The 13,707-nt window shown below is 36.6% G+C and overlaps 2 protein-coding genes across 4 annotated transcripts in view; both read right to left on the minus strand.

Moving 5' to 3' along the window:
• Positions 1-13,707, minus strand: part of LOC113228101 (filamin-A) — a 199,089-nt gene that overhangs the window by 151,516 nt on the left and 33,866 nt on the right. The window lies entirely within an intron of this gene.
• LOC113228291 lies at positions 9,946-10,845 on the minus strand. The gene has a single exon (XM_026461557.1). It carries the CDS (start codon positions 10,843-10,845, stop codon positions 9,946-9,948), a length of 900 nt encoding a protein of 299 aa, XP_026317342.1.

Genomic DNA, 13,707 nt, shown 5'->3' on the forward strand with positions numbered 1-13,707 from the left:
TTCGGAGAAAATCAAAGTAAGGTAAATATGTACCAATCTTTGACACTGTCCCAATGTATGACAGTTCTTCATTAAAAAAAAAAAAGAAAATATTTAATAAACACATTGATATAAGTCCAAAACCATGTTTTAAATTCAAATTAAAAATCTGGGCATGTATATCTAATCGTTTTTGTAAAGAAAATACAGTATGTTAATTTTACTTTAGAGCTGTCATTATGACAGCTCCCGAAAAATTTCGTCGTGGTACAAAGACGTGCCAAGTTTATACAGTTGTCTATGTATGTATGTCGTTTAATTTGACAGATCTGAACATTGACTTACAAATAAATGGACGACGGGTCTAATACCAAAACCACGAAAAAAATGTCCCAAGTCAACCTATTTAAACGTAGTGACATGTAAAGGAATATGAAAAAGCTAAAACGTTGAATTTAAATTGTAATGTCATCGCAGTACTGTCTAATTTTGCTTGCTTCGCTGTCAGTCGAACAAACGACGACTAAAGCGTGAATGACGCTCTGTATACGATTTTAACGCCCTATATGTTCGGACACTTTTTAGCGCGAACCCGACGTCCATATAATTGTAAGTCAATGGATCTGAATGAAAATGTGCGGCAGTAACTCTGTAGAAGGACGATTGTTTCTAAATTAAAATGTCGACGATTCGAATCCCCATGACGACATGTACTTAGGACTCTAATTTCTAAGTCTGTCGGTAAACTCGTGTCCAGTAAGACGTATATTGACTAGAGATGTGCACACTGATGTCACCGATAAATTTGACCGACGTATTTTTTTTTTAATATCAACTGACGGAACGAACAAGTGACACGCCAGTCCATAACAGGTGCAATGCCACTGCGCCCGTCAGCCTGAGACATAAGTTGACAAGTCCCATATGCTGACATTATTGTTTGGCCGCAGAATTAGGTAATGTGGCAGTACTCCCAGTCCCTAGACGAACTCTTTCACAAGGAACTCCAATGCTACCAAAATCCTTGGGTAACGTATCACAAACTCGAATTTCTTTTTTCCCAATTTCATTACTCCGAAAACGGTTCGACTTTTTTTCATTAGTGCGATGACAGTTTTAGTACAAATTTATGGCAACACAGAAACGTCTTACAGCAGAAGTATCGTTTGTCCGGAAACCTATTATTAGAATAATCATTACACATACGTATTCTTTGGGCAGAAGTTTATATAGTTTATTCATGTTTGTTATACTGTCTGTTTTATATAATTTAGATTGCTGAAAATTCGTTTAAAATTGTACCGCCATACAATTTTATAGTACAGCTCCATAATTCTGGACTGTACTTTGCTGCACAGCAAGTCCTTTTACGTAATTTATGTCATACCGTTGTGCTATGTTTTTGCTGTTATCTGAAATGTAATTTAAAAACAATGGTCTCGAGTATTCAATAAATAACTTATAACTGTATCGAGGAGAGTACCAGAACCGAATTTGTTCACTCACCCGCCATTCTGACTCTTACCACTACTAGGTCTCTGTTTCTTGAATAAACACTTCAACATTTCGAGAAAACATCGAAACTTTATTTGAACGTATGTAAACTAATGTCAACAACCTGACTCGGCCTACTAGTAGAAATGTCAAGAAAAAATTATGTGACAAATGCCAGAGATTTTTTATCATTCCCAGACCATGTGATTTATAACGCGTATTATTATTTCCACGCAGCATTAAATTTTCTTTTTTCCGTCTGTCGTTATGTCAGAAATAAAAATGTATGCCTTGCAAATTAACATTTCGATAAAACTATTCGATATTTTTTACTTATTTTTTTACCTTTTTTTTTGTTAAATTCAATTTATATTCTATTATTTTATTATAATGTTACTGAATCACAGTTTTTCAAATGTTTATAATATGTTTTAGGACCTCGTGGCATTCAAACCCGCCTACGATTTCAGTGACAAGTAAGTCGCTGAAAAACAGCGCTGATTGCGGCAGCAACGGTCCCAGACAGCACAAGCTGAGACACCTTTTGCCCTCTGACAAATATGTCAGGATTTGTTAAGGTGCACACGGCACTCTGAAATCTCAACATATTTTATCTTATTTCTCAGAAACTAACCAGCAGATCCAGCTGGAGTTTCCTTTATTTCAGAGTACTATTAAGGTACACATTTTTGGAAAAGAAGTTTTTATAGGTATTAAATACATACTAGTAATCCGCCATATTGACAGTCAATACGGCGGGTGTACCTTTGATATTGCTATAACTCCGTTCTGATGGAGGAACAAATTTTTTAAACAGAGGTACTAAATAGTACAAATTAGGTACATTTTTTTGATACCAAATTTGTCAGGATCCGTTAAGGTACACCCGCCATTCTGACTGTCACCAAAAAAGTGTCATTGTGGATATTTTTTTTCATATCAAGTGACGGGACAACAAGTCGTGAGCCTGGTGGTAAGCGACACGCCTATCCGTAACAGTTGCAGAGCTACTCGAGTATATAAATCGACACATTTGAGAGACACTAACTAGCGTTAGTGCCCATCACCTTGAGACATACTCGTAAAGTTGGTAAGTCCCTAGTTTCACCAGCAAAACAGAAACGCGGAGATGCTCACTTTACTGCTTGTAGATAATTTCTTTACAGTCTCTCTCTCTGTTCTTTGTTTTATTATAATAATCACCATTTTATAGGTAAACAAATCACAGTTGAAATTATCACATTCATTAAACTCTACTACTCATTCTTAAGGCCCTTATTTCCCGGAAAAGAACGAGTAAGAAACTCATTTGAAAGAAAGAAAGAAAGAAAGAAATGTAATTTATTCAGCACAATACACGTGGAGTACAATATTAATAATTAGTATTAAAAGTGTATTATTGCACTGAAAAGGACTCAGCTAATACTGCGGCAGGGCCACAGCGCTGGTTTTCAGTGGAGCCTTTTCGAAAATGCCGATTAAAAGAAATAAAAATATATGAATAAAATAAAAACAAACGTGGACGCGAGTTAAATAAAAACTTAAACATGAAACAATATAATTAAATAGGAAACATAACACAAATTTCAGCTAATGTCCCAACAAAGATTCACTCTGCATTTTCTTTTTTAAATTTGCATTTACATTATTTACTCCGAAAATCGTAGATCGAGCTAACCTGCAACAAAGAAACAGGTCACTACCATAAGTTTTTGTCATTCAAGTGCGCAGAAGCCGAATAATAATAGCGCACACACTCATAGCCCCGCACTAGGGAAACCCTGTATCGCGGGTGCCATAGACAACCACAAATTACACCCAAACTCACGAATGAAATATAATGTAGGTCTTACGAATATTTCTCCCGGCCCGGGAATCGAACCCCGGGAATCGAACCCCGGACCTCTGCGTGACAGACCAGCGTGGTAACCGTTCGACCACGGAGCCAGTTAAGGCAGTTAATCGCAAAGATCTGAGAGGCATTGCCACCGCGCCCGGACACGCCTGAAACAAGTTGGCAAGTTCCATGCACCTGTAATTTCTCCAGCACCCTTACTTACCCTTCAAAACCGGAACGCGGTAATGCTCGCATTACTACTTGGCGGTAGAAATAGACAAGGTGACAGTACTTAACTGGAGGAACTCGTCTTCCCCAAGGAGCTGCATTGCTACTAAAGTATGACTAAAATAATAAATTTTCTAAAGCGATACATTTTTCTTGTGGTCTACAAATATAAAAATGAACTTCGTAATTGGATTGTGAGCCAAATATTTACAATTCTGTCACACTAAAATGTAAAATGTTAACACTTCAACTGTGCAAATAACTCGACATTTCTTAACATGTGACAGGTGCAAATAGCCGCCATGTTGTTTTTTTTTTAAATAATTTGCTGTGAACTCGTACAGATTTTGTTATAATCAAGAGAAATGGGAACTCCAGCCAGATACGCTTTTGTAAAATAGAAAATTAAAATCTCTCTCGTTATTTAAGCAAGGTAGAGAAATACAATAAAATATCGAGTTTTTAGGTTTTCGAGATAGTTACATATTCAAAATAAAACTATTCTCCATTTCAAATAGCATATATATATTTTTTTTAAAGCAACGTTTCAGGCACTTTGTAAGTCCCATCAGTGAGCCGTGACCATGGGGCCTGTAAAGGTCTAGATCCGTAAAAATAGATTCGCACTGTAATTGTAATATGAACACATCTGAACACAACATGACAATTTACTAACAGTGTAGCTCCTTGTAAAAGAGTTCGTCCAGGGAAGCACTGCCATCTTTATTTCCTATTTCTGCCGCCAAGTAGTGACCATCACTGCGTGAAATTAAATAGACGTGGGACAATTCAACTTATGTCTCTGGGAGGCGCAGTCGCAGTGTCCCTCGGATCATTGTGATTTAAAGCAACTAACAGGCGCGTCGTTTAACATCAGGCGAACGCTTTGTTCCTCCCGGCACTTATATCATACAAAAAAAAAATACAACTTCTTAGGTTTTCACGTATACACAATTTGCTTCATGCAGTTCTTGTTATTTTTATGACTTTCATGGTATAAGAGCACTTTTGACGTGTCATTCAATACAATGAAAGTTTAAAAACTAAAGCTAGAACTAAATGAAAAAATAAAATTGCCCCGTGTCTCAACCTATTGTTATAAATCAGGTTTCTAATAATAAATCGGGTTTCTCTCAGAGACAAGTTTAAGGAGACTGGTATCATGACTGTGGCATTACAGTACATTTACGAGTACTCAAATATTTTATATGCCCGTAAAAATATACCTAATTTCATTAAGAAATAAGATAGCCGTAATATTAACCTTAGAACTAAGTCCAAACTCATGGTCAGGATTTCGTTTAACTAAGGTAAACGATCCTTTTATGGGGAACTATATACGTTTTTACAATAAGATTCCGGAGAATATATTAAGATTGTCATTTCCTAAGTTTAAAACTCACATTAAAAGTATTTTAATTGAAAAGTCATATTACAAAATTGAAGAGTATGTTTTAGATAAAGAAATATGGAAAAACAACAAGAGTCTAGATTCCACACAATTTGAATCAAAGTGTATTCCATAGCATTTAAGTTTATTTGAAAAGAGCAATCCCTGAAGTTTCTTGCTTGTTCTTCTAAGGGAGGTCAGCGTAGTGAACGAGCAGTAGCTTAAAAAATGACGTTTTCAAGTGTAAATATTTACCTATGGAATAAATGACTATTTAACTTTACTTGATACCACGTTACAAAATTTCAAAAAGCATTTATTCTAAAACATAAAGCGATGTATGTTATCACCAACTTGTAGAGCGCCTAGTGGAAAAGGTCGCCCAGGGAAATACTGCCACCTTAACGGCGTACCTCTCCCGCCAAGCAGTAATACGAGCATTACTGTGTTTCGGTTTTGAAAGGTAACGAGCTGGTGTAATTATAGACACATTGTCTTGTCGTGTCTTGTCATTGTCTTGTCTTGAAATTATAGACACGTGTCAGCTAATGGCTCAGGTTGACGCACGCAGTGGCAGTGCTATAGCTGTCTGTCGCTTACTATCAGGCAGACGACTTATTCGTCCTGTAGTTTTGATATCATAAAAAACTGACTTAAGAGTCTACCTCAGCACGAATTCAATTTTTTCCCGTATTAATACGGTTCATTTTGCTTGGGTCGAGCGACAGGGACACTGGCTTTATTTCAGAATTTATTTTTTTACATATTAAATCAAATTAAAGCCTTTTAAAAAATGTAGATCGTATACTATATGTGTTCTATTTACTTCAGTTGATATTCAAAAAGTCATTGGTACCTATTGAATACAGCGGTTTTCTTGTAAAATTTCGACGTAAATTTGTGTTTTTTTTTCTTTTCTATAGTGAAAATTTTTAAGAATCGTGTTTTCACACATTTATAGTATCAGTGCATGTCCTCAACTTTATTATATATTTTTTCCAAATTAATTGATACAACACTATTATGCAGAATTAACCAAAGCCATTTAATAATAATAATAAATAAATCTTTATTGCAAAAACAAAACAGGTACAAAATAGTGCTTAGCTCCCAAACTAGGATCCCCTGTACTATGGGTAGCTAAGTCTTTCGTCCGTTGCAATTATAATTAATTTAATAGTAACCTTAGTTTAATTAAACAAAGAGTAAAGTAATTTAAAAAAGTAGGTAATTAACACTAGTGGTTTCAAGTTTGAACACATTTACAATTTGACATAGTAACATTTTGTAAGCCATAATAAAACAGTCGAAAAGAAATAGAACAAAAAAAAAAAATTAACAAAAAAGTTAACAAAACCAACGAATCGGAAAACAACCAACCGAAGTCTCAACATTGTAGGTGGATCCACATCAACACCAAAATCAAATCATAAAAGCAAGGTAGGTAGGCAAAGTATTAAGACTGAGTGAGTTCGCCAACCACTAATCACCGGTACAAAGGAAACATAGGTATAGATGGAATAAACAACATGCAGTACACTCGCGGAATGTAGATAAAACATATCATAGATTATCTATTTATTTACTTTAATTTAATTTAGTTTAATTTTATGTTTAGTAATTGTTCAGTAAAGTTAAATGTTAAGTATTATTAAATATATATTTAGTTTTATCTTAATATAGTGACTAGATTTAATATCTGCTGGATTTTAATGCATGCCCTGGTTATACGGGTTGTGTACCGCTACGAGTTCTTCAGTATGTACATAAGATTTATTAACTAGCCAGTTAAACAGGCGCCTTTTTACTAGACCCGCAGGTTTACATAGTATTTGTAAATCATTATTTACCCGCGTGTACAATAAAGGTCCCATGTGAAAATAAAATCTTTGGGCAAATACAGATCCAGTTCGAGGTATTGCCCAGGGGCGTGTTCTGGACTTTAAGTTTCGTAACAACCTGACATTATCCTGTTGGTGTGAGATCTTTAATTCTTTAGCTGACCTATGAAAACGTAGTATTACTTTCTGAATATAAAGTTGCCTAACAGTTAACAGCTTATTTTCATTGTACAATTGATAGGTGGGGTAGCGGAAACCTCTATTAAAAGTTACTTTAAGAGCAGTTCGCTGTGCACGTTCCAGTCTTAAAAGTGTAGTTTTTGCTGCACCACCCCAGACCACGATACAGTATGTTAGCAACGACTGACACAAAGCAAAATAAACAGTCCGTAAGAGGTAGCCATTGGCAACGTAGCGCAGTTTTTTGAAGATGTGAAGAAGTTTTCTAGTTTTTGTCACCAAGCTTTCTATGTGGGCTTTCCAGTTAAGATTCTGATCTAGCAAAATGCCGAGGTACTTAATCTGTACACAGCGTTCAATTGATGGACAGGTGCATGTAAAATTATCTCTGCATAGCGAAGAATGTATCCTCAGGCTCTTAACGTCATCAGGAGGACGTGACTTGGCATTTATGTGGAAACACAAAAATTTCGTCTTAGCTGTGTTGAGTGTCAACAAGTTATCAGCAAGCCAATCAGTAACATGTGACATACCTATTTCTGCGGACGCCTTAACATCCGTCCAGCATTTGCCCTTGAAAATGATTGCTGTATCGTCAGCGAACGTCACAACCCGGGCCGACGCTATTTCCAGACCACACAAATCATTTATGTAAACAAGAAACAGCGTCGGCCCAAGGACACTTCCCTGGGGTACGCCAAAGGTCACGTTACTCATATCACTGCTACAAGAATCAAGCTTTACAAACTGCTTACGTTCCGTCAGATAGCTCGTGAACCAGTCCAATGCCAGTCCTCTGACTCCAAACGCTTCTAGTTTCCTAAGCAATAACGGAATTGAGACGGTATCAAAAGCCTTCCGAAGATCCAAGAAGACACCGATACACTTATCACCACTGTCCATGCCCCGTACAATGCATTCAGTGAGAAGTGTAACAGCGTCCTCAGTGCATTTACCAGGCCGAAATCCAAACTGGTTTAGCGCCAGCAAATTAGATGATTCCAAAAAATTTAACAACCGCCTGTTTACCACTTTTTCCAATAGTTTAGCCACAAGGGTGAGCAAAGAGATCGGACGATAATTATTTACATCATGCCTATCGCCTGATTTGAATACAGGACAAACTTGAGCAACTTTTAGCAGTGTCGGCACACGCCCCGTGGACAAACTTAAATTGATCACATGCGCAAGTGGTACAGCAATGACGTGTCGCACTTCCTTAAGCACCCTGGGAGTCAATCCATCCCATCCAGGTGCACCGTCCGTCTTAAACGTAAGTATGATAGTAGAGATCTCTGACGGATCGGTTGGACTTAGATAAAAAGATGCTGCGTTATTATACAGTCCATGATTAACCTTATTTTTTAGATTGTCTTCCGTAACGCCTGTAGATTCAAGTATATTATTAGCCAGATTTGACCCTATTGAAGTAAAAAAGTTATTGACAATATTAGCCGAATCTCTTAAGGTGCCTCCTAGATTGTGCAGATCATATTGAGCTTTTGACTTAGGGGTATCAATATTGCATATGGTTTTAATGTTTTTCCAGGTCCTTTTCAGATCTCCAGAGCTCTGTTGAAGCCGTATAGCATTATATTGATTCCTAATGTTTTGGAGTACATAGTTACATATATTCCTGTACCGTAAATAAATACACTCGAGGTTTTTGTCCTGGCTATTACGTCTGTGCGCCCCATGCAAGCGATCGCGTCTTTGGATACATTTAAGTAGGCTAGGAGTAACCCAGGGTTTCAAGTTACGCTTATTGTGAGATTTCCGGACAGTAGTACAGTTGCTAATGATTGTTTTAAGAGTATTCGTGAAGTACTCATTGGCAATATCAGGGTCGTTAATATTATACAAGTTAGTCCAATCAAAGTCATAAAGCCCGGTATATAAACAATTAAAATTAATTTTTGTAGTTCGTTCAGGCTTTGAGGGGAGTCTAGTGGTGTTCGTTTTAATTGAGGCCAAGATGGTATAGTGATCAGTAATTGAGGTTTCACAAACAATTGTTTTAATCTCTAGCGTGTTTTTTGCTGCAAAATGATCTAGACAATTTTTACCGTGAGTTGGGTCATTGTAGGCCATGTGATAGCCATGGTAGGCTAGAAGATTGAGGTATTTGTCACTGTCGCTGATTCTACTATTAGGTCCAATATCGATATTTATGTCTCCTGTAAGGATACATGTTTTACAATTCTGTCCTGATAGAACATTGTCGAGTGAATTTAAAAAGCTGTCAATTTGAGACTTGGTTCTGAAATTTGGAGATCGATAAATAGCAACAATCGAGACACCAGGCTCAACCAAAATTGTCAGACAGTTTCCAAATTGGAAATTGGGTTCATTTATCTGAACATCTAATCCAAATCTAGAGTATATTACTAAACCATCATTTTGGTTAAGGTAATTTCTTGAGCAGTGGTATTTATAGTTCAGTAAAGCAAAGTGCGTGTACTTATCCTGTAGCCAACACTCGGTTAAGATGATGATGTCTGGCAGAAAATTTAATCTAGCGAGATATGCTTCAAAAACAGTTAGATTTTTGTTGATGCTGCGGATATTTTGGATTACAATTGACAGGCTATCACCCAACACATCAAGTTTGTACTTACAATCTTCAACATCACGCAAATACGAGTGTTGCTGGAGAGGAGTTCGTTCGACATCATCGATTACGTAATTTAAAGTGGCCATTTATAAAATGTAAGAAGAGGGTGCTCCAGCATTGTTGCATACCAATTGAAACAAAGTAGTTCAGTGCTGGGAGATTCAGAAATATCTTGATAATTAGTGTTTAATTTTGATGAGATTACTGGTTTTACCGGTGGTTGGTTAGTTGCTAATAGAACATTGTTTGAGTCATAGGTTGTGTTCATAATTCTAAAATTTTCAGGTAAACTTAAACTACATGACAAAAAAATACGAAATAAAAGTAAAGAAAGAAATAAAAATAAAAATAAAAATATACTGTCCTTACTGTTCCTATACAGTCACTTTTTAAGATCATCTACTTGCACTTCACTTTTCAAAAGGATCGCTGGAGAATCATCCTGTTTCTTCACATAGATCTTCCCATGTCTAGTCCAGCAGTATTTGTAGTTGTGGTGACGTTTAAGATCTCTTGCAAGATAGTACAGCTTTGCAGCAAACGGTGTCAGGTAGTCTGAAGCGAAGATTGGTGTATTGTTTCCAGCAAACCCAAGCTTATTAGTGCCCAACGGGTTATTACTGTGTGCCTTGTTATAGTTTCTGAGGCTTCCTAGGAATTGGGTTTTAGACTGGACAGTGTTCATTTCAACTATAAGCGGTTTGTTGTTCTTATCTTTGGTGGATACTCTACTTATGTCCAGCACTGAATCTTTACTAAATTCCAGCGAGAGGCAATTGTAGATATTTTTAACCACTTCAATCTTATTCTCGTCTTTGGAGAATGGAATGTTTCTTATCTCCACTGATTTCTCGCGTAGTTTGCGGTTTATCTCCTCCAGTCTGGTCTGTAACTCATGTATATGTGCCTTATTTTCCTGTTGCACCGTCTTTATAGTGGTGGTCTCTTTAATCTTATCTTCCAGAGTTCCGATTTTCACAACCAAGTCGTCATACTGCAGACAGTTGAATCGGACAGCTTCTTCTAGATCCTTCTGCGTTCTTTGTATATCGGCATTCTGCAGCTTTATCTTATTTAGATCAGCAGATAAGGATTCCAGTTGCTTATCTTGCTTTGATTGGATGTCCATAAGTATAGACAAGACTGTTTCTTGAAACTGATCAAGATTGTTGCCATAATTGCCCTGAAGACGCTGACGAAGAGTAACGTGGCTGATAGGTGATTCATGTTCTTCAGTTTCAGACGGATTGCTTTCACGAGTAAAAGTATCATCGGCAGACATATTTTATCTGTTGTGTTAGGGTGTACTATATTTTTAATGAATTGGCGGTAACACGTACGCCTCGGGTGACTGCTCGGACGAAAGAGGAGGAGATTTAAGGTTTCATAGACTCTTAAGGTGAGAAAGTCATGGTTCTACGGCGCATCACTAGCCACCGTTAATCTATGGTCGGCGACGGCCCGGCCTCTTGACAGCTCTCCTTCTCCTCCTCTCCGGTGACTTCTAACGTACGAGACGTGTGCAATGACCGCAATTTTATTTAAAAAATATACAGTATAACGTAGAACCGAACAATACAAGTCAAATTGGGACTTCAAATTTGACTTGTATTCGTCAGTTCTACGTTCTACTGTTAATATTTTAAATATAGAGATCAAGAGGCCGGGATATCGATATGGTTTCATCTTCGTAGAAACACGCTGCATTACAAAACGCCTAGGTCTTTATTTACAATCTCACCCAACAATGGTAGGTAACATAAGAAGACACTTGCTAATGAGTTAACATATTTTTAACGTGAGAAAAAATGTTGACAGCTTCCGTGAGTGATCTATATTAATTTTCCAAGCTGTCAACGAGCTACGGGTTCACAGACACTGCTTTCCACGCCATCACCGTCTGTCTGTCATTTCTTCTGACATTGGACATGTTAAAAACGGGCGTTCAATGATGTTATAAAGTATTGGGACGGTGGGCCATATTATCTATACAGATTTACAAAAACCATTTTTTTAAATAATATTATGTGACGGGAGGAATAAGTCGTGCTCCTGATGGTAAGTTACACGCCTGTCTATAACAGTTGCTTTAAACCGCAAAGATCTGAGGGGTACTGCCACTGCGCCTATCACCCTGAGACATAAGTTCACAAGTCCCATGTGTCTGTAGTTTCACCAGAATCCTTACTCTTCAAACCCGGAACACAGTAATACTGACATTACTGCATGGCGGCAGAAATAAGTAAGGTGGCAGTACTTCCCTGGAGGAACTTTTCACAAGGAGCTCTACTGCCACTAACAAATAACTCTACTGCTACTGACAAGGAGCTCTACTGCTACCAGTTAGCTCAAGTATGGCAACAGAAGTTCAAGTATTCAAGCAAAATTCAATTTATTTAAAAAAATCATGATAATAACACTCTGTGTTATTATTATACATATACCTTATAATGTAAGTTTGCATTATTTGTAATTTCTTGGTTTTTGGATATGTAACGTTTTCATTTTTGTTTTTCAAACACACCAACGTTTCGGACCCTTCGGTCTAATTGGTCTACTTTCCCGATCGGTCTACTTTCACTATTCGTCTATTTTCCCATTTCGTCTACTTTCCTGTTTGGTCTACTATCCCGTTTGGTCTAGTTTCCTGTTTGGTCTATTTCAGTTTTTGGTCTACTTTACCGATCGGTCTAATTTTCAGGTCTATTTTAATGATGCGTCTACTCACATAGTCTCAGTACAAAGTACTAAAAAAACTGACCTCAAAAGTTTGTGAAATTACATCTATTTGCCAAGTTTTATTAAAATCGGTTACCGGAAAGTGCGCGAAACCGGATTCATCCCCTAGTTTGCCACCCTTAGAGGTGGAATATTTTCCTCAAATTTACATAGGACCAATACTAAGGTACCCTCTTTCCAAGAAAAATAGGAATCATCAAAATCGTTTCACAAATGCCGTGAGTTATCGCGCAACACACATACAAAAAAAATACAGTCGAATTGAGAACTCCCTCCTTTTTGAAGTCGGTTAAAAACTACTTGATTTTGTTTTTTCAAATGATTAACGTAAAGCGGCCATCATTATCAAAAACCAAAATCAACGATCGGCTACGGCTGAACTTCATAAGCTTCAACTATCGGATCATGACACAGCTCAAATGCTACATATACCAGTCTCAGATTTTATTTAACAACCGTTGGAGTACTATGTAAATGTCCGGGATTATTGTTTGGAAATCATGAATAAATTTCGTAATCATCAGAGTCAATTAAATTTTTCGAATGTTTTTTCTCAAACAAATGTAAATAGAGCAATGCAAGAATTCCATCAAGTTTTAATTGTCAAAAATAAATATAGAAAACCAAAATGGATTACCAAGGGCATTTTAAAAACCTGTAAAACCAAAAAGATATTGCGTTATCAATACTACACGGCAAAAAGTAATGAAAAGAAGAAAAAATATAGATTATATTCGAAAATTTTGCGACGCTGTTTGAATATGGCTCTGAGACACCATAATGATAAACAAATTTTACGTGCGAAAAGTATGGGGAAAATATCGTGGAATATAATAAAAAACGAATATTGTAATAGAACACAATTATACAATAATAAATTTTTAAAGAAAATTATAATAAATGACAAAATTATAAGTGACCCAATTGATATAGCCAATAAATTTAATGATTATCATATCAATCTGACTAACACACAAAATAAGTCATGCAGAAATACTAACAAACAAATCTTCCTTAATGAATAGTATATTTATAGAGCCCTTTGCACTGAATGAAATTAGCGCTATCATTAAAACGTTGAAATCTACAAACGCCACAGGTTACGACGAAATACCAACAAATGTGATAAAACACTGTGATAAGCAACTGACGCCTCCTCTCACAAACTTAATTAATCTGTCGATTGAAAAAGGCATATTTATAAAAATTTCTTTAATGAAACCAATCTATAAAAAAGGCGCAAGAGCGTGCATTGATAATTATCGACCTATAACTTTAATCCCCGTGCTATCCAAAATATTTGAGAAATTCACGAAGAAGAGGCTGCTAAGTTTTATTAATAAGCACAATATAATCAAACAAGAGCAATGCGGGTTTCAATCGACTCTAATCGAAATCTACTACA

Source organism: Hyposmocoma kahamanoa, unplaced genomic scaffold (assembly GCF_003589595.1).
Source record: "Hyposmocoma kahamanoa isolate Upper Pololo Valley unplaced genomic scaffold, ASM358959v1 224, whole genome shotgun sequence".
Classification (NCBI taxonomy): domain Eukaryota; kingdom Metazoa; phylum Arthropoda; class Insecta; order Lepidoptera; family Cosmopterigidae; genus Hyposmocoma; species Hyposmocoma kahamanoa.

Coding starts and splice junctions, on each gene's coding strand:
- LOC113228291 (XM_026461557.1), bottom strand. CDS start 10,845: ATGTCTGCCGATGATACTTTTACTCGTGAAAGCAATCCGTCTGAAACT.